The sequence below is a fragment of the Narcine bancroftii genome, chromosome 5 (genome assembly GCF_036971445.1).
Source record: "Narcine bancroftii isolate sNarBan1 chromosome 5, sNarBan1.hap1, whole genome shotgun sequence".
In the NCBI taxonomy this organism is placed as follows: domain Eukaryota; kingdom Metazoa; phylum Chordata; class Chondrichthyes; order Torpediniformes; family Narcinidae; genus Narcine; species Narcine bancroftii.
The window spans coordinates 171,327,561-171,354,501 of NC_091473.1; the positions used below are offsets into that span (position 1 = coordinate 171,327,561).

Consider the following 26,941-nt stretch of genomic DNA (forward strand, 5'->3'; position numbering starts at 1 on the left):
GTGTGAAGTCTGAGCAGAGATGCTTGCCATTAACTCGTGTCTAATCAAAAAACATTGAGCCAGATGCAGAATACTTCTACAATAAAATCAACTGTAGATACAACAAAATATTGAATAGGATTCTTAGTTAGATTTCAAGCTGGTAAGTTTAGTGACTGATACATCAGTTTCCATTTTAAAATTTGGATAGGGATCTTGTGGTAACAATTAATTTTGAAAAGCATGGCCTTGAAAGAGATTTCTAAAAGAAGTGCAGATATATTGTGTGCTTATCCAGTTATAATATTTGTGACAGATTATATTAACATTTATATTGTTTGGAACATTTTTGGAAGTCCATTTGAAATTATTGACTCAACTTGATTGAAACCGTCTGACTTAAATTCATCTCCGTGTTCACTTGCAATCATGTCTTCAGTATCCAGGGACTTGTCATAAATGATACACATATTGTTCATTTTAATTTCTTTAAAATAAGTGATTTATCTTAAATTATTGCATATTCCTCACTTTGGTTTTTGACTTGTTTTCTGTTTCTTGCAGGATAGAAAACTTGCGAAGGCAGAGCGCCAGCGATTTCGAGAAGAAGCAGAAATGCTTAAAGGGTTGCAGCATCCTAATATTGTTCGGTTTTATGACTCTTGGGAAAGTACTCTGAAGGGAAAAAAATGCATTGTGCTAGTTACTGAATTAATGACCTCAGGAACATTGAAAACGTAAGTATTTCATCTGGGGGAAAAATTGTTTTGATGCTGGGGAAAGAATTATTGATTAATAATACATTATAAAAATTAATCACAAATTTACTGCCACCAAGGGTATGAAGCTAATAAGACTTGAAATTCAAATCAGCATTTGACAGAATTGAAGCCCACCTGTTGCTTTAATATTTTGGATCATGAGTTCAAAGATAGTGTTCTTGAAGGAGCTACTACAAATGTAAAATTCAGGGGAACATTGGAATAGATTTGGTATGGTCTTTATTCAATGTGGTGTAGATGTCTCTCTTGTCTTTGCTGTAATATGCGTGTGCACAAACAAATCAGCACCAAATAATGCTGTGAACCCTCTTCATGCCCACTGCTGGTCACTTTTTCCCATTATGGTGTCTCCATCTCTTCTACCACATGGATCTTGTAATCCAATTCCTTCCCATCTGCTTGACCAGAACACTGCACCAACCTCTTCTTCTGTAAAGCTGACACCTTGGATTCCATGGGTGCTGGATCTCATGGCCTCATCTCCTCCCTCCCTTCCCTACTCCTTGGCCTTCTCTATTGCTTTGAACCTCTCAAAGCTCTCCTTCCATCTTTGATCTCTCCTTTCCCATTCCCTAGCTCTCAGATCCTCTCATCTTGCTCAACTACCCTCTGAGCTCCTTTTCTCCTACCCCTCCTCTCTCTGCCACCATACCCCCCCAACCAAAATTGTCACTGCACTCCTTTGAACTCTGCTCCTCCGGCCGTCGTGCCCCTGTGGTGCCCCCCCCCCCCCCATCACATCTCAGATTTTTTTCATGTATGCATGCACTGCTATCCATCTCTGACCTCTTGCCTGTGGTACTGTCCTCCTTCCAACTTTCCATACACACACACACACCCCCCCCCCAACCCCCCACTTTTTAGGCACATCTGCCTCCTTTTTGGTCGTACCTTGTAGATGGGCTTTGGCTCAAATAGAATGCTAATGTCAGCATTTTAGTATATGTAGTACTTCAATCATATTTGCAGATTTTAGTCTTTTAATCCACTGCATTTAGTTTATTTTTAATGTGTATATAGTTTTTTAAAAAATTGATTTATGTTTTGAATTCAATTAATAACTGGATTTTATTTTGTAAATCTAAAGGCAAACTTTATGATTTAAAAAAAAACTAAATATGTGCTGGACCTGGAGTTCTATGTATCGGGAAACCTGGTAGATGTCCGCAGAAAATTAAGAAAATTCTAAATTAAGTTTGTACGTATTGCCCTGTCGATAGCAAAAATGTATTTTATTGCGATCACCTGGAAGTCCGACTCTTTTCTGCCCCCTCCCAAATCATCACTCGATGGTCCACGGAGATGCACAATTGTGTGCCCATTGAGAAGTTAACATAAAACTTAAGAAATAAATATGACACTTGTGCCATAATATGGCAACCTTATCTAGAGCTTTTTTTGTCCAGTTATAAGAACAGCTCACAGATTTAAAAATTGAACAAAATATAAAAAGTCAACAGCAGTGAAATATTTGAGTGGAAATAAATTAGAAAGACTAGAGATACAATGAGTTTTTAATTATTTTCTATCTTGGTTGTTTTGTTTTCTTTTGATATTGAGGGGGGGGCGGAATAACAAATTGACTTTGTACTTGAATCTCGGAAGCAATTTGTACTAAAAGAATGTGTAAATATGTTAAAAATTAGTTTTCAAAAGTGACACCATACTTGTTTTGAAAAACGAAAATAAAATTTTGAAAAAAAACTGAGTATGTTCCTTATTCAGTTTTCTCATTTGTGATCAATTTCAACAATGGATGATAGCATTAAGAGATAGATGCTTGTTTGTGCAATATTTTCTGATGTTGCTGTATTTTTCTTTCTCTTGCTCTCTCTGGCCTATAGAAAGGACAAAAGTAATGGATTGTAGCAGCCTGCACCATGGGCTGACACAGGAAATGGCCATCGAACGTGGTGACCGGAAAAGCATCGTGCGGGTTGAAACACTCGTTTCCATAGGCTGCTGGCAGAGCAGTGAAACTGGCCAATCACAGCCAGTGGATTGCAAGGGCCCCAATTGGGGCCTGGGCATCCAAGGTAGCCAATTGGCAGCCAGCCTGCTCGAACCACAGCCTTGGTGGTGACATGGCCAAACTGACTTTAAAAGGCTGAGTTGCCACTGAATAAACTCAGTGTCGAATACACTCGTGTGTCTGTGTGTGTGTCTGTGTGTGTGTCTGTGTGTGTGTCTGTGTGTGTGTCTGTGTGTGTGTCTGTGTGTGTGTCTGTGTGTGTGTCTGTGTGTGTGTCTGTGTGTGTGTCTGTGTGTGTGTCTGTGTGTGTGTCTGTGTGTGTGTCTGTGTGTGTGTCTGTGTGTGTGTCTGTGTGTGTGTCTGTGTGTGTGTCTGTGTGTGTGTCTGTGTGTGTGTCTGTGTGTGTGTGTGTGTCTGTGTGTGTGTGTGTGTCTGTGTGTGTGTGTGTCTGTGTGTGTGTGTGTCTGTGTGTGTGTGTGTCTGTGTGTGTGTGTGTCTGTGTGTGTGTGTGTCTGTGTGTGTGTGTGTCTGTGTGTGTGTGTGTCTGTGTGTGTGTGTGTCTGTGTGTGTCTGTGTCTTCTCCTGCAGATTCGAGCTACAGCCTTAGGGCTATAACAAAGAGCTATAACCTAGCTGTAGCCATAGTGACTTCTCTACAGTGGTGACCCCAAATGGTCCAAACGGCACTTTGATCCCAAAGATGGAAGAGGAACCTGCGATCAATGCCACAGCATTGAATTTGCCTGACTCCTGGACGTCACAACCATGGGCGTGGTTCCAGCAAGCACTGTTCGCCATTTGATGGATCTCTGCTGACAACACACACTACTACCATGTGGTCAGCGCCTTTGATCAGGACACCACAGCCCGCATCATCGACTTCCTCCAGCAGCCTCCAGACCAAGGAAGGTATGTGGTCATCAAGGAGTTGTTAACCGCACTTTTGGGCTTTCAAAGCATGAGTCCACTGCCTGACTGTTGCACATCGACAGTTTGGGGGACAGGGCCCCTTCTGACCTCATGAGCAACGTGCTCACTCTCAACGATGGCCACACCTCCTGCCACTGTTCCAGTAGATCTTCCTGGAGACGCTGCCCGAGGACATCAGGCGGCTCATCGTGGAGAAAGACTTTGATGACCTCAGGAAGGTTGCTGCCTGAGCAGACCTATTATGGACAGTGAAGAGGGACTCGAGCAGGTGACAGCACTGCATCATCAGCGCCCGGCCAGGAAGCCCACCGTTCGACCGACCACCCGAACGTCACACCCCATTTGTGAGCAGTACTGATTCTATCACTGACGGTGGGATTCCAAGGTCCGTTGATGCCGCTCCCCAGGGAAATGCTCAGGCCGGCCATCGTTAATGGCTGTGATGACCGGCCAACTGCATGGCCTGCTACACATTCAAGACTCCCTGGGGCACAATGCAGTGTCATTCCCCTGATCAGCCTGGAGGCCCACTGTGGCAAAATGGGCCAGGAGCTACAAGTGGCAGACGGCTTCAGCATCCAAACATTCAGCACCTGCACCATTCCCCTACGCTTTGGGGACAGAAAATTCACTTGGAAGTTTATGGTGGTGACCATGCAACAATCATTACTGGGTGCAGATTTCCTGGGTGCAGATTTCCTGGGTGCAGATTTCCTGGGTGCAGATTTCCTGGGTGCAGATTTCCTGGGTGCAGATTTCCTGGGTGCAGATTTCCTGGGTGCAGATTTCCTGGGTGCAGATTTCCTGGGTGCAGATTTCCTGGGTGCAGATTTCCTGGGTGCAGATTTCCTGTGGGCCAACTCACTCCTGGTAGATATCGAGGGGAGCCGGCTGGTGCATGCTTTGACATTTCAGTCACTCTCGCTCAATGACAATGAACTCACCATCCCCCACCTGCACTCAGTTAGTACTGCCAACAACGAATTCACTCAAGTCCTAGCAGAATTCTCTTCCATCACCATGCCTCACTTGCATTCAGCAGAACCCAAATGTGGGGTGAGGCACCAAATCGTTACAGAGTGGAGGGCCCTCCCCCGAGAACTCAACCTAGCCAGAGACAAGTTCAAAAAGACAGAGAAACTCTGCATTGTGCAGTGCTCCGATAATCCTTGGGCCTCCTCTCTCCACATGGTCCCTAAGGCAGCGGGTGGTTGGAGGCCATGCAGAGACTATCGCCGCCTCAACGAGGCCACCATACCAAACACAAATCCCAAGCCCTATATCCAAGACTTCACCACTAACCTGCAAGAGGCACAGATATTTTCAAAGATGGTTCTCATCAGAGGCTATCACCAGATCCCGGTCCACCCCGAAGACATCCCAAAAACCACTATCATAACCCCCTTTGGATTGTTTGAATTTCTCTGCGTGCCCTTTGGGTTTAAAAAAAAAACCTCAGCTCAAACTTTCCAGAGGCTGATGGATGCAGTGGGCTGGGATCTGCATTTTGTCTTCGTCTGCCTTGACAACATTTTAATCACCAGCCACACCTGCACTGAGCACGCCACTCACTTAAAACAATTATTCTCCAGGCTGAGCAATTTTGGCCTAATCATTGAATCGGCCAAGTGCCAGTTTGGCCGAGAGACTATTGACTTTCTGAGCCATCATACCAACCAACATGGAGCCAGATCATTACCCATTGAGGTGGATGTTATTTCCTCTTTGCCCACGCCATCGACGGTGAAAGGACTACAAGAGTTTGCAGGTATGGTAACTTTTATCACTGCTTCATATCTGCAGTGGCCTGGATCATGATCTCATCTTTCCCCTCATGGAAGGACTCAATAAAAACATACAATGGACTCAGGAGGTGACCGAAGCTTTCCAGGCCACCAAAAATGCCCTAGCCAATGGCACCCTCTTTGTGCACCTGCGGACAAATGCCCCAACCGCCCTCATGACAGACGCCTCCAGCACAGTGTTTGGATTGTACTTGAGCAACTGGTAAATGGACAATGGCAACCGCTGGCCTTCTTCAGCAATCACCTCAGGCCACCAGAGCTCAAGTACATGGCCTTTGATAGAGAACTGTTAGCCTTATATCTGGCAATTCAACACTTGCGTTTCTTCCTGGAAGGCAGGAAGTTCAAAATTTACATGGACCACACCTTACCTTTGCCTTCAGTGAGGTGTCAGATCTGTGGTCAGCCAAGCAACAGCAGCACATGTCCTACATTTCTGAATTTACAGTGGACATTGTGGTGCCTGACACCCTATCCCATCCGGCTGTCTTGGTGGTGCACGACCCTATCCCTGGCAACGACTACGGGGCCCTGGCTGATGTGCAGCAAGTAGTCCCTGACATTCCAGCGTACCGGACTGGCTTACAACTGGAGGACATTAGATCGTCCCCGGCAATCGCACACTACTTTGTGACACCTCAACGGGTCAACCACGCCCTGTCATTCTGGCTGCATTGAAGAGGTGGGTTTTCGACTCGGTCCACAACTTAGCTCATCCTACCATCAGGACTACAGTCAAAATGGTGGCAAACAGGTATGTCTGGCATGACCTCTGCAAAGAGGTCGCCCTGAGGGCCATGACTTGCACTCAGTACCAGTCATCCAAAATCCAGACTCATCAAAGCTCCACCACATTTATTTGAGCTACCACGTCACTGCTTCAGCCATGTGCCCATTGACATTCTGGGGGCCCTACCCAGAGGTGCACGTTATCATCTCACAATGATTGACCAGATGGCCAGAGGCAGCGCCAGTATCAGAGGCTTCCACAAAAGCATGCACACTGGCTTTACTCAACACTTGGGTAGTGTGTTTTGGGGGTCCCTGAACACTTTAATTGGACGGGGGGTGGGCCCAATTCACTTCCATTATGGACTGCCTTAGCACATGCCATCGGGACCCAACTCCTCCACACCACGGCATATCACCAACAGACCAACTGGTTGGTGGAGCGGTTCCACAGTCATCTTAAGGCACCCTTAATGGCATGGCTTATTGGACTTAACTGGGCTAACAAACTCCCTTGGATCCTGTTAAGCATTTACACCGCACCCAAGGAGGATCTTGAGGCATCCTCTGCCGAGAGGGTCTATGGTGCACCCCTAGTTGTGACGGCCCCTGAGCACTTTGGGGAGCTCCCGATGACCACGTTATCCTGACTACACAAACGCCTAGGCGCCCTGGCCCCTGCTAAATCTAGACCCCACGGCCAACCTTGCACTTGCGTCCCAAAGAAAGAACTTTTCTGACTGTAAATACGTGTTTGTTCGGCCTGGGGTTCACCGGCCACCTCTACAGCAGCCTTACAAGGGGCCATACCGTGTCCTCAGACACAAGGGCTCCACCTGTGTTTTGGACATAGGCAGCAGAGAAGAGACTTTCACATTTGACTGGTTGAAACCATCCTACTTGGACTTTGACTAGCCCATCACTCACCCGACTGCAAGGCACAAGGATCAGGCTCCTAAAAACATTGCCCCGATCGCCTGTTCTGAGGGGAGGGTCGTTGAAGTGCCAGTTGATGAAGTAGACAAAGACGATGTGGTCAAACAATAATCATGGCTTTTATTAGCAGAAACTCATGGTACAATAATGAAAGACAATAGATGCATATACAGTTATATCCAAGGGGAATGTTCTTAACAGTAGAGATAATGCACAGCCAATGTTAGTACAGCAAGGCTAGCCGAAGGGAAGATAGACAGCTGAGCAGAGATTTATCACAGTCGTGTAGTGCCTGCGGCCCACACCTCGGGTCAAACAAGAATTGGCCATTGAACGTGGCAACCAGCAAAGCATTGTGCAGGCTGAAACACCCAATTCCATAGGCCACCGGCAAAGCGATGAAACTGGCCAATCACCACTGGTGGATTGCAGGGGTCCCAATCAGGCCTGGGCATCCGAGGTAACCAATCAACAGCTGGTCTGCTCAAGCCATGCCCCGATGGTGACGCAGCTGAGCTGGCTATAAAAGGCACAGCTGCCACTGAATAAACTCAGTGTTGAATACACTCTACTGGGGTGTGTGTTTTTCTTCTTCTGCAGATTCGAGCTACAGTCTTAGGGCTATAACCTAACTGTAGCAACCTTGCTACAAGATATCTATGAACCAGATATTGAACAAGAATAGATACAATAATTTGCCAAATTTTATCTGTATTTGGATTGTTTAGGGGAAACTGAGTATCCTCAAATTAAGGTTTTAAAAGCAATGCAATGCAAATGACACTTAAGGAAGCATGGCTTTGATCAGAATTTTTTTCTGTTGTTGAATGCTTTAATTATTTAAATTCAGGCAGACATTGTTCCTAATAATATGCATTTTATTAACATGAAGTCCCTTAGTATGGTATTTTATTGTTTAAACTCCTTGAAAGAGAAGTTAACTGAAATGGAAAATAATGACATCTGGAGTGCAGCTTGTTTAAAATCTAAATAAGGATCTGTGTGGGGAAAATAAAAACTGCAGGTTATGGATCAATTACATATGTTTATAGTAGTGAATATATGCAAGTGAAAAATGCATGGGGCTGTTTTAACCAGTGGTTGCAGAATTGTATTGTGTGTGAAGTGTTACATCTGTTTGATAAAGTAATCAATAAACCATAATAGTTACTTGCGTACATTGACTGAAATTTTAAATTTTCTGCATTGTTGGTTTTTCCAGTTATCGTAATGGTAGCATTTGTAATGCTTTTCTTTGTATTTGGATGGCTGAAATTGATTCGATTTCAAAAGGAGGACACCTTTTGCTGAGCTCTTGTATGATGAAAAAATTTAGCTCAAGCTTTTAGCTATCAAATATTTGTAGAATTATCTTGCCTTTTTGACCCTAAATACAATAATTAAATCATTGAAATGCAAAAGCAAATTGGTGGACTGTGAGGATGGATGAGAGTTTACAACAGGATTTAGATGAGTTGGGAAGATGGGTCAAAGAGTGGCAAATGGAATTTAACTCAGACAGAGTTGTTGCACGTTGGTATGGCAAAACAGTAGAACTTGCACAGTAAATGGCATGGCCTTGGAGAATATTATGAACAGAGACTGAGGGGTACAGGTACGGTGTTTTCTAAAAGTGACAGAATTAGGGAAGGTGGTGAAGATGATGTTTGGCATGTTTCTCTTTGGAGGGTTTTTGGAATATTTTATTTAAATGTTTTTCCTTACCATTGAAGTATGCATGTAATTAGTAAATCATTATGTACAATACAATGAATGTTTAAATTGACGAGAGTTTCATTCATTACATGATGATTATATCCCCTCCCTTTCCCTCCTTGTCCCCTGACCCTTATAAAAAGAAACTTTGGATTGCCTGGAGCATCACATTCTAACACATTGGAATTAAACCGATCTTGTGTAGTCATTTCATTTTAAGGAAGTAGGTTAACACAGGACTTGAGGTTGGAAGAACATTTCTACATATTTATGCCTAATATTTGCATATACAGGCTCCAAATTTGCAAAAATTTGGATAGGGTATTGAGTACTAAAGTTGGGACCTCGTTATTCAACTGTACAAGGCATTGGAGTTCTGGAGTGTGCAATTCTGGTCAGCCAACTACAGGAAGGTTATCAATAAGTTGGAAGGGATGCTGAGGAAATGCACTAGTTGCTGAAACTGGAGCACTTGAGTTGTATGGAAGTGTAAGATGGGTTCTGTTTTTATCCCTGAGAGGACAGGAGGCTGAGGGGTGATCTTCGAGATTTAAAAAAACCACGAGTCTCCTTCCTAGGCTAGCCAATTCTAGAACCAGTGGCCATAAATTTAAAGTGAAATGGGAGAAGTGAGATCTGAGGGGGAAGGAAGAAATGAGAAGTAGGTGAAATTTTGGCATTCACAAGATATTTGGTTTGATGTACAAAGAGGAAGGATTAGAAGGATGTGGACCAAATGGAGCTGGACTGGAATGGCATCTTGGTTCTCATGGACATGTTGGGTCAAAAAGCCTGTTCCATGCTATATCACTTATTCATATAAATCAATGTGTTTTTTTTTAAATCAAAATTCTAATTGAAATACCCTATTGGTATCCATGATCCCTAAATTCTCTTCCCTCTCTCCCTCTCCCAAGTTTCTTTCTTGCCCAAAAGATTTTGATTTATTTCAATAAATTTATGGGTGATGTGGGTTTGCAGCTTTGTGATGAAGTTGTGTTTGAAGTACCAGGGTAACTAGTTTTTGCTACCTATCCTTCCACTCAACTAGTCACCATGATTCTAATGGTAGAAAGTACAACATTTAATTAAATAATTGTCTAGTATCAACCTGTATTATTGCCATTGAAGTCTGCAGGCAATATTTTTACCAATTATTTTGTGTTCTGTAAGAAGCATCATGTGAAATGAATGAGTTTAACTGGAAATACAAAAATTTGTAGATACTGGAAATCTGAAGTAAAAGCAAAATGCTGGAAACATTCAGTAGGCCAAGAAAAACAGCATCTGTGGAAATAAGCGCAGAATTTAATTGAGGGCAAAAATGAAAATGTATCTGCCTGTTTTAAGCCCTTTAGTTTCAACGTGCATAGATGAAGTTGAGATTCCTGAGAAATTCAAAATTATGATTTTGATCTTTATTTTTTCACAGTTGCTAAAAAATGTTTGTACTTATTTTCAGGTATTTAAAAAGATTTAAAGTGATGAAAACAAAAGTTATGCGAAGCTGGTGTCGCCAAATATTGAAAGGCCTATATTTTCTGCACACAAGAACACCACCAATTATTCACCGGGATTTAAAATGCGATAATATTTTTATTACTGGACCCACTGGATCTGTGAAAATAGGAGATTTGGGGCTTGCAACTTTAAAGCGTGCCTCTTTTGCTAAAAGTGTTATAGGTAAATATCTGCCATTTCCTTCAAATTTAGTATAATCCTTGTCATTATTGGCTCAGTGGGAGAAAGTGCTAGATGAAAAATTAGTATATTAAAAAATTCTAAGCATTGAGTTTTGTGTCAGTTATGGAATCAGATAAATTCTGCATGGTATTATTCACCGTTGTTTCTTTGTCTTAATAATGTGTTACTTAACTCAAGGTTCTGAATTAAGATCCTATTATCCCGGATATAAGGATATAAGAGTTCCTATATTTGGCTAATTATAAACTTTTACCAGGGCATGAGGTGGGATTGGAATGAAGGAAAAATAACCTTGGTTGTCTGACAGTCTTCATTAATTTATAACCACTCTTGTTAATCATATGTGTTTATATGCATTCCAAATTAATTTGTGATAAATCAGGGATAGATTGGAGTTGAGTGTGATATTACAAAATATTTAATGCAAAATTATATTTCATCCAATCATGGATTATTTTCCCCATCACTGGTATCATCTTAATTCTGAAAATTGCTAGTGGTACACAAAGGTTGCAGCTGAAAAAGATGGCAACAAAACTAAAAATATCTTATGTGATTTCAAAGCCAATTCAAAGGTGGGGAAGTTGCAAGTTTTCTGTAACTTGTAGAGGAATTCCATGGGTTATTTATTTGGGGAAATTGGACTTCATGCAAATTCTTCCATAAATATTTGAATTTTTCAAAATGGTTTCTTTCCACATCTCCACAATTTTTCACACCCTTGGCTCCTTGTTTATTTCCTCTTTACCTAATGTACTCTCTATTTAACATGAATGCATTTTGACGTGTTTTGGTAGCCTCACAAATAAAAGGTTCTGTGGTATTCAGCAACTGAATTTGTGTGTGTTCCATTAGTTCGGGACAGTGTTTGGGTGAACATAGATATTTGAAATTAAAAATCTGTATGAAGTACATCGGTAGCTTTAGAAAACCGATGGCTATGTGATATATTACCGAAAGAAAATAAAATAGGACTTCTGGAAGGGGAGGCTTAACTATTTCAGGAAATGGGGTTATATCATGTTTTTTCTCTTGCAAAAAAAAAGTGTTAATTACAAATCCCAGGAACAGGACCCTCTATATGCTTGAGTTCTTTCAAGCAAAAGAGTTCAATAGATCCACATGTTATCAACTCCTAGGACAGTATTTCAAGCAAGGAACGTGAAATGGAAATGTGTACATTTTTAATGAATCCTGAATGTTTGCACATAATTTACGGAATTTCTTTTTCTCACAAAGTACCAAAACTTTGTTTTAGTTATTTTGTGAGCTAAGAATTAACCATCTGATCATGCTTGCAAATTCCTGAATGGAGCGATTTACCCCTCAAGTCTGTTGATCCACCCGTATAAATTGAAGTTTTCTTTCAAGCTTGCTAAATATTAAAACTTAAAGTTGATGGCTTAGATGCAAGATGCTGGGGACCACTGCATTATACAAAAGTTGCTTGAGAAACTGTGGTGCTATACCACCGGCCTACTGCAGGGGGCAACCTCTGTACCTGCAGGAGTGTAAGGGGACAGGACGACACCTGGCCGGCTACCAATCAGTCGGCCTGAATGGATCAAGTCCCACCCCATCGGGTGTCAATCACCCTCCGGGATGTAAGCCTCCCGAGGCCTCACTCAGAGTTGCTGCAGCCACAGCCAGCCTGGCTCTGTGGAAGTCTTTGTGGATTAAAGCCTGTTGTAGAGTCTTTACCTTGTGTGTGTCTGATTTTGGCGAACAGAGCACCACAGAAACTCAGCAGGTCATGCAGCTGTAACGTGATCGATAGAACTCAGAGACTTGGGAGAAGCACAAATACACTTTTATTAGCTTACAACTAACGGCCAGTATTTAGAGGTCTTCAGGTCATTCGAGGGCAAGGCAGAAAAATGGGGTTTATATCGTGGCCGACGGAGGCGGAGCCAAGAGGAGGGGTCGGCCGTCTACTCTACATACAGACAGTGAATTCCAGTGTTCACTGCAAAAACAGAGACCCCATTCAAAAGATCCTTTTGTGCAGTTATTTATCAGATGAGTCGATCAGGGGGCCTGGTTATTCTGGTTGAGCGCCTTGGCACTGGTGGGCTTTGCTCTTCCAGAACTTCCTGTGGTTCTCAGAGGGGGACTTTGGGGTCCCAGGTCTAGTGGTAGCTCTTGGAGGTTCCAGGCCCACTGTGGGCGTCGGGACTTCAGTTCTCGAAGGTGCCAGATATCTGATCAAGATCGTGTCCTCCCTGCCATCTGGGTACGCCACATAGGCATACATCAGATTTGAGTACAGTAGGTACACTTCCTCGACCAGCAGGTCAGTTTTGCTTCTCGCATGCTTTTCAGCTGGATTCTTGTTAGCCACGCTGGAAGAGTGGTCCCCGACGTGGATTTCCTTGGGATACAAACATAAGTTTGAGAGGAGTCTCATTGGTTGTGATGCAGAGGAGTGACCTTAGGGAGTGGAGCACAGTGGGCAGAACCTCTTGCTGGCATGAGTCTGGAAGGCCTTTGGACTCGAGGACCAGTTTTACAGCCTTCCAGACTGTTGTGTTTTCCTTTTCAATGGGGGTTGTAGCTAGTCGTCCTGCTGCAGGCATTTCCTCTTACTGATGTAGCTCATAAACGATGAGCCCCAGTCACTATGAATATAGCTGGGATACCTGAACATGGTAAAAATGGAGGGCAGAGCTCTGAGACTGTGACGGTGGAGGTGTCTGGGCAGGGGATAGCGAACGGAAAATGCGAGTACTCATCGATAACATTAAAGTTCACATTTCTGTTGGTGGAAGGAAGGGCCCCCTTGAAATCAACACTGAGTCATTCAAAGGGGCAGGAAGCCTTTATCAGGGTGGTAGAAGTGTGGTTTCCACTCAGTGGAGACCTGGTCATCTCCCTGATGTCTTCGATGGAGAAGGGCAGGTTGCGTGCCTTGACAAAATTGGCCATGCAGGTGATGTCCGGGCGGCAGAGCTTGTCGTGAAGTGGCCGCAACTGGCTGGTGTGTGCAGCAGCACAGGTTTCTCAGGATAAGGCATCTGGGGGCTCATTGAGTGGACCTTGCCTATACACTATCACATAGTTATAGGTGGAGAGTTAAATCCTCCACCTTGCGAACTTGTCATTCTTTATTTTGCCCCTGTTCGTATTATTGAACATGAATGCTACAGATTGGTGATCAGTGAGCAGAGTGAATTTCCTGCCAGCCAGGTAGTGCCTCCAGTGCCTGATAGCCTCCACAATCGCTTGAGCCTCTTTCTCCACAGATTGGTTTTGCAGCTCATGGCCTTGGAGAGTGCAGGAAAAGAAAGCAACTGGCCTGCCTGCCTGCCTGGTAAAGGGTCACAGCCAGAACTACATTGGAGGCTTCGCTTTCCACCACATGCATGGCGGCTTTCACAATGTAGCTCCTGTCGTAGTTAAAAGCCACCTGGGCTTCAGCTGACAATAGGAAGGAGGTGGATTTTAAGAGGGGGCAGACCTTGTCAGTATTATGAGGTTCCCACTGGACGTCGTATGAGAAGAAGCCCAGGCACCACCTTAGCACCTTCATGGTGGTGGGATAGGGAGGTCTTTCCCCCCCACCTCCTCACCATTACTACCTGGGCTGACCATGGGCTGTTGCTGGGTTCATTGATTTTTTTTCTTTAAGCAGCCACTTAATTAATAAATTCAACTCTAATAAATTCTCTGTCCCCTGCAGTGTATCACATGCTCTTTGTGGCTATCAGCCTACAGTCGGGGGGGAGGTGGGGGAATTTGATATTCAGTGTGGAGAGACTGCATTTAGTGTATGGATTTTTGGACCTTCAGTTCCACATCGTAATTGGGCCTGAGTACTCAATGGTCGCACTTTTAAGGTGACACAGAAAGTCTAGGCCCAACAACACAGAAGCACAAAACATTTCAATACATACAGTCAGAACTTGCAAAATTTCCCACTTTACTGTTAAGTGCACAGTACAATACCTCTGAATAGTTGCCGGATGCAATTGCAATGCTAGATGGATGCGGTAGTCCACGGGGTAAACCTTTAATTTCTACTGCCCGAGCAGTCATAGAGTTTATAAAGCTCTCTGTCGAGCCAGTGTTGATGAAACAGTCCGTTAAGTGCCTGTTCACCCTCACCTCCATGGTCGATTTACTCAGCTGATGGAGTTTCTCTTTGTCAAGGACGACTGATGCCAGCAGTCCAGAGGCTGCATTGCTCCCCCTGCTGCCGTCGTCTTGATCTGTAGGCTGGAGAGGTGGCATCGACCACGAGGAGCATCAAGATGGCCACCATTCCTGCCGTTGCTTATTTTCCAGTAGCGGTTCCTGCCACAAGGCACAGCAAGATGGTGGTGGCAAGCAGCATGGAGAGGCAGGGGCCTGTGCTTCTGGGCTTGGGCACGGAGTTTGCGACTGTTCAGGGGCCGTGCACGTGGGAGCCTTCCTGAGGGTCCCCTTTGCCTGACAGACTAAGAACACAAGGAGTCTCTCGCGGGGCATTTGGCGAGGGGGGTGTTTGGCCTGTCTGCAGAAGTAGCAATCCCAGTCGCGTGTGGCCACAGTCATCAATACTTGTGACAGCTGTGATCCATAGACCTGGCTTTCTGAGTGGACGCCGCTTTCATTAGAGAGATGGTCCACTCCCAGATAGGCCTGCTCGAGGGATTTCACCAGATCAAGGGTCCTGGTAAGGTCCTTCTTCCCCAACTCCAATTGTTGCTGCCTCACGTATCTCAAACTGATTCTAGCCGGATTTGTTCTTTCTCCCTCACCAGAGCTGAGACTGCCTCGTAGAGGCACTTCCTTGTCAGCATCCATAGTTCAAGGACATAGTAGTCCAGTGATTCAGCTTGTCATTACTGACGCTGTGAGAGTTGGTGCCTTGCCAGCATATGTCATTCTGGGGCCTCGTGTAGTGGGCCTTCGATGGCCATCTCGTACGTCATGCAGTCCCTGATGACTGAGTATCCCTTGGGGCCGACGCGAGAGAGGAGAAAGCAAAAGGCGTCAATGTTTCAGGCCTGAGTCCTTCTATAGGAATGCTAAAAATCAGACAGACACCTAATAAACGAGTGGAAATAAAAGGGGAAGGGGAGGGGCATGGTCTAACAAATAATGGGTGGAAATCTGGGAAGGGAATGAGAAAATTGCTGGGGACAGAGCAGAGGATTAATAAATGTAGTTCTGATTGGTGAAGGAAAGAAAAGGGCTCAAGAGCTGGAGGAATGGAGACAGAAATGAGGGAAAGAAGGGAGGGGGGGTGGAATTTAAACAGAATTAGATATTGCATCATCTGGTTGGAGACTGCCAAGATATAATATAAAGTGTACCCCCAATTTATGGTGGCCTCAACTTGGCAGTACATGAGGCCATGGAGAGACAGGTCAGTGTGGCAATGGAGTGTGGAATTGAAGTTGTTGGCCACTGATAAGTCTTTGCTGTTGCAGCAGATGGAGAGAAGATGCTCAACAAAAAAAAAATCCCCCAATCTGTGAAGTAGAGAAGGCCCCATCAGGAGCACTGGATGCAGTTAATGACCTACAGATTCTGTTTTGGTGGTGCTTCATTTGTTCATAATCCTGAATAATGGTGAGAAGATGTCAGAGCAAGTGCAGCACAACAGGGGTAGTTACTGGGGATGATAAGTGGGAAAGGATGAGAGGTTGGGAGATTTGCAGAGCTGAGGATAATTGAGAAGGGAGATGAGGATGTGTCTCCAACGGTGGTGAGATCCCGTTGCAAATTGTGGAAACTACGGAGAATGTTATGCTGAACGCTGATGTTGGTGGGGTGATAGGTGAGGACAAGGGAATCCTGTCCTTGTTGCATCTGTGGGTGGGGAGGTGGTCAGGGTAGATGTGTAAAATAGTGGCTTGGGCCTTGAGGAATTTTTGAAATTAAAATCATTAACTGTGCATGCCTGGTGTATATTAGGAAATCAAATCCCACCTAATCTACAATTTTTCCTGTTTATTAACAGTTGTTATTGGAATGATGCATTTACTTTTAATTATCTACAGGTACTCCAGAATTCATGGCTCCAGAAATGTATGAAGAACACTATGATGAATCTGTGGATGTATACGCGTTTGGAATGTGCATGTTGGAAATGGCTACCTCAGAATACCCATACTCTGAATGTCAGAATGCTGCCCAGATCTATCGAAAAGTTACAAGTGTGAGTATTATCCAAGAAAAGAACCCTTAAATATTATGTAACAAAGCAAGTTATGGTTAGTTTACAAATAGCCTTAGTTTTACAGGCACACTTTGCTTAAGCATCTGGCAAGGATATTTTATCAGGTTGTGCATCAAAGTGCTATCCACCACACAATTGCATTCCAAATCAAAGGACACCTAGAATTCTTGTAAAACACAATGCTGGAAAAACTTAGCAGGCCAAACAGTGTACTTAACGAAGCAAAGGGAATGGATACGTAACCAACTTTTCAGGCTTGAGCCCTTCATCAAGGTATGAACAAATTGTGGGCAGGCGTCTGAACAAAATGATGGGGGGGGTGGTGTGGGAGGTGCACAGTCCCACAGTCAGGAAGTAATAGGTGGAGAAGGGAGGGAAGGTACACCAGCAAACAAGGGGATGGCTCTGTGATTGGAGAGGGAATGGGATGGAGAGCTGGAGGAAAGATAGGGATGAGGAATCAGCTGGGAGAAAGCGAAGAATTTAAATTTGAACGAGGAGCTGTTATTTTTCATAGGCCCAATTTTCAATGTAATTGTGAAAATTGTATATTTTTCTTTATTTTTAAAAAAAAATTTGTTTGTATGTGCGGATGGGCTATGGTTGAAGTAGGAGTGCACCTGTACATGTAAACAAATGAAGAATTGTAAACATATCAGATGTAAACAAACTGCGCAATGCAGGGAGAATTTTTAAAAAAAAATCAAAGTGTACAAGTAAGAGTCCTTAAATGAGTCCCTGATTGAGTTTGTTGTGAGGATTCTGATGGTGGAGGGGAAGCAGCTGTTCCTGAACCTGGTGGTGAGAGTCTTGTGGCACCTAGACCTCTTTCCTGATGGCAGCAGTGAGAACAGAGCGTGTGCTGGATGGCGTGGATCCTGATGATTGCTGCTGCTCTCTGACAGCAGTGCTCCCTGTAGATGTGCTCAATAATGGGGAGGGCTTTACCTGTAATGTCCAAGGCTGTGTCCATGACTTTTTGGAGGACTTTTTGCTCAAGGGTATTGGTGCTCCAATCCAGACCATGATGCAGCTGATCAGCACATTTTCCACCATTGGGCAATCAAGTTCATCAGTTGAAGACAAAGAAGGGAGCGGTTATTGGCGGAGTGGGCAGAGTCAGGCTTTGGCTTAACAGGCTTCAGAGAGAACAGGTAAGAGGTCAGGATTAGTTGGAATTGAAGTCAGAAAAGGTCACCCTATTTGAGAAATAAAACGGATTAGGTAGGCACAGGGAAGGGCAAGATTTTTAGATATCATACATTTTGTTCATAGGATGGCAGCCAAGGCAGGGGAATGCTCCTCTTGCAAAATGTGGCTCATCAGGGAAGTCAGCAGTATCCCTGACAACTTCATCTTCGAGAAATGCATCCAGCTGCAGCTCCTGATAAGCTGAGTTAAGGAATTGGAGTTGGATGAACTCTGGATCATTCGGGAGGCAGGGGGGAGTTATAGGGACACTATCACACCTAGGAGGCAGGAGGAGGGTAGATGGGTGACAGTCAGAAGACAGAAAGCAAATAGGCAGGCAGTTCAGGGTACCCCTGTGGGCATCCTCTCAATAGCAAGTATACATTTTGGATACTGTTTGTGAGGAGGGGGGTACTTACCAGGGACAAGCCACAGAGATCAGGTCTCTGGCACAGAGTCCGGTCCTATGGCTAAGAAGGGAAGGGAGGAAGCCATCTGTTTTTAATCAAAGCCACTTAAGCCTCTTGAACAGAGATAAGGTTGTTATGGATATGGAATGGTTTTGAACAAGAAACTGAATTTTGGTAGAAATAAAACTGATGGTCATGTGGTTTCCAAGAATTGGGACTCATCTCAGTGATGATGCCACAGACACGTGGTTTGGAGAAATGTATTACCAGATTCAGACAATTTGTTTTCATTTTTGGAACAGTTCAGCTTGGAGTTCACAGAAGTCAAACCCCTGCGATGTACAGGGTTGGAAACCTTGTGAAAGATAGGGTTGAGTTACAGTAACCAGAATTGGTCTGTTTTATGTTACTCTTAGAAGAAAGGGAACACAGAATCCATGGATTTTGAATTAATGAAGACTACTTTACTGTCTCTTTGGGGAAAAAAGACAAAATTCAAATTGGTCTATTTTTGTGTTTGGCCATTTCGTTTAAACTTTGTCTAGGTTTGTAAATTCATTGTGGAAGAAAATAGCCACATTCGCTGTTTTTGAGAAGAGGGCAAATTCTTTGAATGGAAAACATAATTGTGAGTAAAATAGGCCTGAAGATGTCATGTTTAAAGTACTTTATAATTATTTCTGAATTGAGAATTTAAGACCTTCATACAAGACTAAAATGATGCTGAACTTTTAAAGACCGACTTTTCAGAGTAGGACTTTGAATTACACACATTTACATTTGCGCTTAGTGGGGTTAAGTTTAGAGCTAAGTAAGCTTAAGCCACTTTCAAGTGTATGGATGAAGATAATGCACTGGCAGGCGCGGCAGGAGGAGTGCAGCTGGGACGTTCAGGTGGTCGCAGAGAAGATGCCTTTCTGTCGTCTGAACATGCCAGCTGATGGAAAGCTGCATCTGAGTGAACGCCGGCTCCTCGGGACTGTGGCCTAGTCCTGCCCACACTGCCTTGACATCATTTGCAGCACGTCGAGGCTGAGAGGCCTCCTGAAGCCATCTCCCAAAAGCGATGGGTGAGGCAGGAGACAAAATCGTAGCTGTTCTTAAGCCCACGAAGGAAAGTTGAGAACGACTAGCTAGGAAGACAGGTGGGACAGATTTGGACGAGTTCATTGAGAGATAAAAATATGAACCCTACTCTACCCACCCTTTGCCTAGAGGAAGTAACACTTATGTTTGTTTACCCTTGAATATCGAAGTGAGTCTGGCTCCAATCGGGCGCAGCCTGGGCTGTCGGTCCGTGTACTCCAGCCCGGAGCAGCGGCCCCGGCCTGAGGGGAAGTTTGAGACAAACCATACTCGGCCGACGAGGAGACCTTTCCTCTCACCCCCAGTACACAGTGCTTACTTAACATTACCAGGGAAAGTGGGTGAAATAGAGTATTTAATATCAGGATCGTATTTCCCACACGCAGGTGTTTCAACCTCTGTGGGAAAGCTACAGCTGATACAGTCTTGTGTTCAGGTGTTCTGTGGGGAGCAGCGATCCACTTGTCTCCTCCCCCCCTCCTCCCCCAAGATTTCAAACTTGCCTCCCAAAGGCAAGGAAAGCGGAAGGTCGAGATTGAACTGGGGATCAAAGAATATTTCTGAACTTGCACATAGATCACATACATGTGCACTTAAAATTAGAAGGGGTTAAGTTGGGTAAGTCAATAATGATAAGTAAAAGTGTGATTCTGTTTTCATGTTTAAAGATAATTAAAAGCAATATTTGTTTAAGTAACCATTTGTCTTGGTGAATATCTATTGCTGCTGGGTTTTGGGGTCCTCTGGGCTCGTAACATCATACATCTGTAGAAATTTCCCAGGGTTTCTGGTGTCATGCCAAACCTCCGCAAACTCCTGAGGAAGTAGAGATGCTGATGTGTTTTTTTCACAACGCCATTAGTGTAGTGGTTCCAGGAACGATCTCCGAGATAGTGACTCCCAAGAACTTAAATTTGCTCATCCTCTCCACCTCTGATCCCCCAATGATCACTGGATCGTACACCTCTGGTTTTTCCTTCCTTAGTTTTGATGACATTGAGTGTAAGGTACACCATTCAGTCAAGTTTTCAGTCTCCCTCCTAACTCATCGCCTTTGTTGTAACTCTGGTTTTAGTGTAATTTTTGAGGCATTACAACTTAATAGACCCTGAAAGTTCAAAAAAGTTATATTTTAAGGGGAGAACTTGTACAATGCTGCATTTAAAAACATCTTGTGTCTGTCACCTTTCTGATTATCTGATAAACTTTCTAATTCATTTGCAGCCTCTGCATATTGCACACAACACAGCTGGGCAGGAAAAGAACCAGTGTAGTATAAACTCATCTTTTCAGAATTTTCCAAAATATGCCATAAATGTTATCTTCCATTGTGTGGAAGAAGAACGTTTTCTATTCTACTTTGATTGTTCAACAATATTCAATGAGTTGAAATAGGTAGTGTTTGGAAATCCCTAGTATATCAAGCAGCATTGTAGAGGAAGAAACTCAAATATTGTGTCTGGACATTAATGTGATCTTTTTGTTTGATGTTTACTGAGTATTCATGTTATAATCTCTATCTTTAAATCTCTTTCTCTCCAAGTCGGTCAGTCTCATAAGATCATATCTTAGTAGTATTACAGCTGTAAATTAGGTACATCTTGAGGTTACCTTACCTAAAGGAAGGAAAGCAATTTTTCTCTGAACACATTGGCTCACTTGAACTTGTTCAATGCGCTACACAACTTTGTAAAATCTTGGTGTTAGTGACAGTCATGGGGAATCGAATGCAAAAAGCGGTGGTTGTGGCTCATAGTGAACCCTGCTCACCCAACCAGTCAAGTTTAGGCACTTCACCTTGTGTGTTAACCTTGGAAGAATGCAGCATAAGTTTACCCAAAATATAGAACTGAAGTATTTAAAAATGAGGGAAGGTTGCTTTTGGTCCCCAAGTTTGGAAAGTTGAAGCGTATTTTATTTGTAATGTTTATAATGATGGATTCATTTAAGATGATTAGAGATACCATTTATCCAGATGACAGTAAGCTTGGGGCTATTGTATTAAAATTGGAGCTAGTTAAGAGTGAAAGCAGGAAGTGCTTCTTCCACTGGGTGATATTCTGGAATGCTCTTTTCAAGACTAAACTTGCACAGTTAAAAGCTTTATGAGGGATGTGAACATAGAACAATATGGGACATTACAGTGTGGATGCACCTGAAAGTGAGGAAAACAAATATCTGGTGGGCAGGTTTGGTAAATCTGTTGGAAAGGTCATGGTCAGCAGAGCGTGGTTCCCCCCCACCTCCCCCACCACCACCCCTGGGTCCTCCTGAAGTCGATGACTATCTCTTTTGCTTTTTTTTAGAAAGTTCAGATACAGGTTGTTGGCTCTTCACCAGTCCAATAGCGACTGCACATCATCTCTGATGGCAGACACCTCATTATTACTAATAAGGCCCGCCATGGTCATGCTGTCAGTGAATTTGATGTTATGGTTTGAGCTACGTTTAGCTGCACAGTATGGGTCAGCAGAATGAACAGCATTGGTGAATCATCTTTGGAGATGTTTGGGGACCACTTGAACTGGGTCCTGGATTGATTTGTTCCACTGAAACAGGGAAACGAAGATAGGATAAGGAAACTGGTGCTCAGTGTGATGGTCTTGGAAGTTCTGTTATTGATCAGGACTGCTTGAGGTCTCCCTGACAGGAAGTCAAGAATCCAATTGCAGAGGGAGGTGTTTAGATCCAGCAGGCTCAACCTCCTTATCAGATACTGAGGTATGATTGTGTTGAATGCCAAACTGAAATGGATAAAGAGCATTCAAACATAAGAGTCCTTATTTTCCAAGTGGGTGAGGGCTAGATGGAGGGCAGTGGTGATGTCAACCGTAGAGCAGTTGGAGCAGGGAGTCCAATGACAGGGGCAACAGGAGCTTGATGTGTCCCATGATGAGCCCCTCGATGCACTTCATGATGATGGGCGTTAGTCCGACAGGGCGGTAGTCGTTGAGGCAGGACACAAACAACTTCTTCGGCACGGGGACAATGGTGGTGGCTTTGAACCACACAAGGACTGTGGCGCATGTCGGAGATATTAGATGTTGGTGAGAACATCTGCTTGCTGAGCTGCACATTCCCTGAGCACTCTGCTGGGAATGTTATCTGGTCTAGCAGCTTTCCGTGGGTTGACCTTGCCTAGCTCTCTCTTCATTATCGGCCACTGCAAGACACAGCACCTGATCATTTGGAGGAGAGGTGATCTCCTTTGCTGCTGCGTCATTAAGTGTCTCCAAGAAGGATTCTTGAGACAGTTTGTGGACCATCTTACCAGAGGAGAAGCTATACTGGATTTAGACTTGGGTGATGAACCTGGTCAGGTGACAGACCTCTGGGGGAGCTATCGACAAGAATTGGAGAAAAAGTGGCAAAGTGATTAACTGAGGAAGGGCTAATTATGATGGGATTAAGCAGGAGCAAATTAGGAACAGATGCTATACAAGTAAGAGATGTTTCGGGACCACTTGCACTGGGTTCTGGATTGGTTTGTTCTTGTAAGACAGGGAAACAGTGATAGGATAAGGAAACTGGTTGTCAAGAGTGAGACAGCTAGTTGAGAGGAAGAAGGAAGCAGGCAGAATGTTCAGGAAGCAAAAGACAGGAAGGACTCATGAGAATTACATGGTAGTCAGGAAGGAACTGAAGAAAGGACAGAGGAAATCTAGAACGGAGCATGAGATTGCCTTGACAAGTAGGATTAAGGCAAACCCTAAGGAATTCTTTGCTTGTGTGAAGAACAGAAAGATGATGAGGGTGAAGGCATTGTTCCTTAAGGATAAAGGAGGGAATGTGCCATGAGGCAAAGGAGGTAAGGGAGGTGGTATAAATGAATACGCTTCATCAGAGAGAGGGACCTTGGACAATATGAGGTCAGTATCAAATAAGCTTATGTGCTGGAGCATGTGGAGGTTAAGAAAGGAAGTGTTGGATCTTCTTAAAAATATTTTGATTGATAAATCTGCAGGACTAGAGAGGTGCACAGGTTACTCCTGGAAGTGAGGAAAGCGATTGCTGGGGCTTTGGCCATGATAGTTGCATCCTCCCTGGCTTATAGGGGAGGTACCAGTGGATTGGAAAATGGAAAATATGATCCTCTTGCTTAAGAAAGGTCATAGGGTGAATGCTGGAAATTAGAGACCAGTTGCAAACTATTGGAGAGAATCCTGGCAGACCAGATTGGCAAGGACATGCAGAAGTACAGCCTTCTCAGGGATAGTCAGCATGGCTTCTGAAGGGTAAGTCATGCCTCATGAGCCTAATTAAGATGAGGAAGTAACAAAAGAAATTGATGAACGTTGGGCAGTAGATGTGGTGGATATTGATTTTAGTAAGACATTTGACAGGTGTGTCGTTTCCCCCCCCCCACCCCAACCAATGGAAGACTCATTCAGAAAATCATGAGCATGGAATTCATGGAACCTTGACTGTAGCCCCTTGGCTTGGGGCTGCTGAAAGCAGAAGGTAATACATATTCTTCCTGGTGGTCAGTGACTTGTTCTGCAGGGATCTCTTCCGGCTCCACTGCTCTTTGTGATTCTTATTAATGACCTGGACGAAGAAGTAGTTTGCAGATGAGATTAAAATTGGATGTGATGTGAATAGTGAAGATTATAATCAATGCAGAATTGAGCGTAAAGTTGTCAGATAGAATTCAGTAATATGCAAAGTACCTACAGAACAAAAGAGGTAATTAGGTAATGATTAAATTATTTAAGGCTTTAAGCTTGTTTTAGGCTGGAAGACGTCTATAATAAAGGTGGAAACTGGTTTAGGGAGGGTGTTTGCTCATGGAAGCTTATTGTTAATGCTGGGCCTCAGCTTCAAGGTCTTCTGAAGAGATGGATAAAAAATTTAAACTTACCTGTTCATTAAGCAGTCCTAAAAGGCTCGGTGCATCGTCCGGAGACACTGTAGGTGGGGCGACTGTTGCTGTTGGGCGTTGAACGGTTCCAGATATATGGGGGATTATGGATAGGAAGATAGCCATTGCTCTGCTTGCTGGCGCTGATTAGTGGCCCCGAAGGCCAAAGCGGCCTGGTGGCCTCTGCCCTGAGGGGAGTCATGGAGGAGAGGGGTGAGTGAGTGGGAGACAGAGGAAAGATGGGTTGCGAGCTGTGATAGTACAGATCTATCACCAATGTATATAGTGTATATAGTTACTGTATCTAGACTGTACTTACAGCGATTGGCTGAGAGCTAAGCCACGCCTACTGTCTGGGCCTTAAAGGGTTGTGTCCCTAGCCAGGTCGGATCATTCCGGACTGGTCGGCCACCTGTGAAGAGCTCCTGTCTTTTGCTAATAAAAAGCCTTGGTTTGGATCCACAACTCTTTGATTCTTTCGACGAGCTCTACACGAGCTATTTGCAGTGGCATTATATGCATGCTGGTGGTGGAGTGCATTGCTTCATCACTGACCCTTCCCCCGAGAGTGATTGTAGTCAGTGCCTTGGAGCCGGCCAGGGCACATTCATGGAGGGAAGTCTTCCGATGTGAGGACAGAGAATCTCTGTCTTTACACTTGGACTTTTTGACTGTATGAAAGGGCCTAATGTGAGCATGGTCGTTAAAGGTATTGCTGTAAAGCCTGCAATTTTTAAAAATGTTTCATAGAAAGATTGTATTGAAGCAATACAGGACATGAAGAGCAAAGAGAAATGGAAGGCTTAAATTGCCATAACCTAAAGATAACAATTGCAGACAAAACTTAGTTTATTGCTATGCATTTCATATTCTGTAGATGAGTTGTCTTGATTTGAGATAAACTATATTTGCAGTATTAATATTTTTTGCATGCCAGTATGTAAAGTACAGAAGGGGATTTACTTGTAATTTTGAAAATGATTGCTTTTAATTCTAACAGCTTTCATGTATTTTCTAACATTTAATATTTTAATTTGTATTTTTATGAATAAATATTCAATGGTAAAATCTTTGAAACATTGACTAAGTTTTTGTAATGACATAAGAGGAGGTTATCAACTCTTCATTGGGTCCATGCTGGTTCCCAGAATGCAAATGTATTACTCCCGTTTCTTCACACCTCCCCCATCGATTTTCTTGTCCCCTAATAAATATTATCATTTAGATCCATTGTTCATCACCATTAAGCATTGATTGCAATATGAAAATAGTTTGGGTGTTGCAGTTTGTGGAAATTACCCTTTGTGAGTTATTAGTTGCAATATTTACATCAACATTCTGTTGGAGGGAAAGCTGACATCAGTATTGGCCCATGATGGTCACAATCACATTGCCTGAATGGACATCATCACTTTTTTTTTACTTAGTTCATAAGGCTGCGTGAGCGATTAAAGTCTGGAGGTTTAAGGTATTTGTCTTTAAATTAGGGTTAGGGTGCCCACCCTAAGCACACGAGAAATGTATCAATGAACACACAAATAGGAAACTTGTGCATAGAAGTTCATTGTACATAGAAATGGTTCATTTTGTTGGGGTATTTGGGGGTGCCTCTGGGGAAGAGGCATTTTTTTGAATTTAACTGTTGGGTTACAACATTTTATAAATTTAATCAGGTTTTGAAATGTTTGCTATTCATCGAGATTTCTGCTGATAAATTAACTTCTAATGGAAGCGTAAGGCATTATTTAAAAAAATAATTGGTTCAAGTGGTGGAAAAGTTTGAGTGCAAATGCATTGTACCTTTTGTTGAAGCTGATATTTTGGACAAATGTTTTAAATCTCCCATTTAAATGTGATGCATTCAGAATTTGTGTTGCGTTGAAAGTCATAATTTTTCACTGAAGTTTACAATTTTAAAGGTCATGGAGACATTGTATGGTGCCAAGCCTTCCATGTGGAGTGAAAGTTTATCTTGACTTCTGTGTTCTGATGTTATCTTTCTGACCTTCAAACATGTTTATTTTTTAAAAAAAAACCAATGAACTGACGGAAAATTTCCTGAAGAACCGATACTTTGGATGTTGGAAAATTTAAAATGGAATAAATAGTGATATTTGTATTCGAAGCACAATTGGAGTTCATTATGTCCTTTTAAAGTGTTTATATTACCATATTCATTTGGTATACTCTTGATTTCAAAGGATTATCAACCATGTTTAAGCTAGTAATAAATTGATTCTCCAGTTGGTACAACTTTGTTCTAAATTTCCAGGGAGTAAAACCTGCAAGTTTTGGCAAGGTCACAGATCCAGAAATAAGAGAGATCATTGGAGAATGTATCTGCCAAAATAAAGAAGAAAGGTTTGTAACAAAATGGAGAACAAGAGTTTATTGTTTCCTGGAAATAATAATTGATTACTCTGAGGTTTTTGCAGTAAATACTCTTCCGCTAGTTTCAGCGAGTCCTTGATTTAACTTACAAAATGTACTTTTAGTCTTTTTAAAGAAAATGTATTCAACAATGCATTTTGATTTTTAGATCTGATCAGTTGTAAAAATCCTGAAAATAGTTTGACAAATTTGGGATTTCAATTTAATTAATTGTGTTTTTTAAAAAAAAACCCAAATATGGTTCTTTTCATACATTTCCAAAAAACTTGGTTGTTTTCCATTT

At 43.1% G+C, this 26,941-nt stretch overlaps 1 protein-coding gene across 7 annotated transcripts in view; it reads left to right on the forward strand.

Moving 5' to 3' along the window:
- wnk2 (WNK lysine deficient protein kinase 2) overlaps positions 1-26,941 on the forward strand; it is a 189,606-nt gene that overhangs the window by 81,520 nt on the left and 81,145 nt on the right. For all 7 annotated transcript variants that reach the window (XM_069939761.1, XM_069939760.1, XM_069939757.1 and 4 more), the window contains 4 exons: positions 544-716; positions 10,312-10,532; positions 16,541-16,698; positions 26,540-26,628. In XM_069939761.1, the coding sequence (XP_069795862.1) occupies positions 544-716; positions 10,312-10,532; positions 16,541-16,698; positions 26,540-26,628 (641 nt within the window). The remainder of the gene's footprint in view (positions 1-543; positions 717-10,311; positions 10,533-16,540; positions 16,699-26,539; positions 26,629-26,941) is intronic.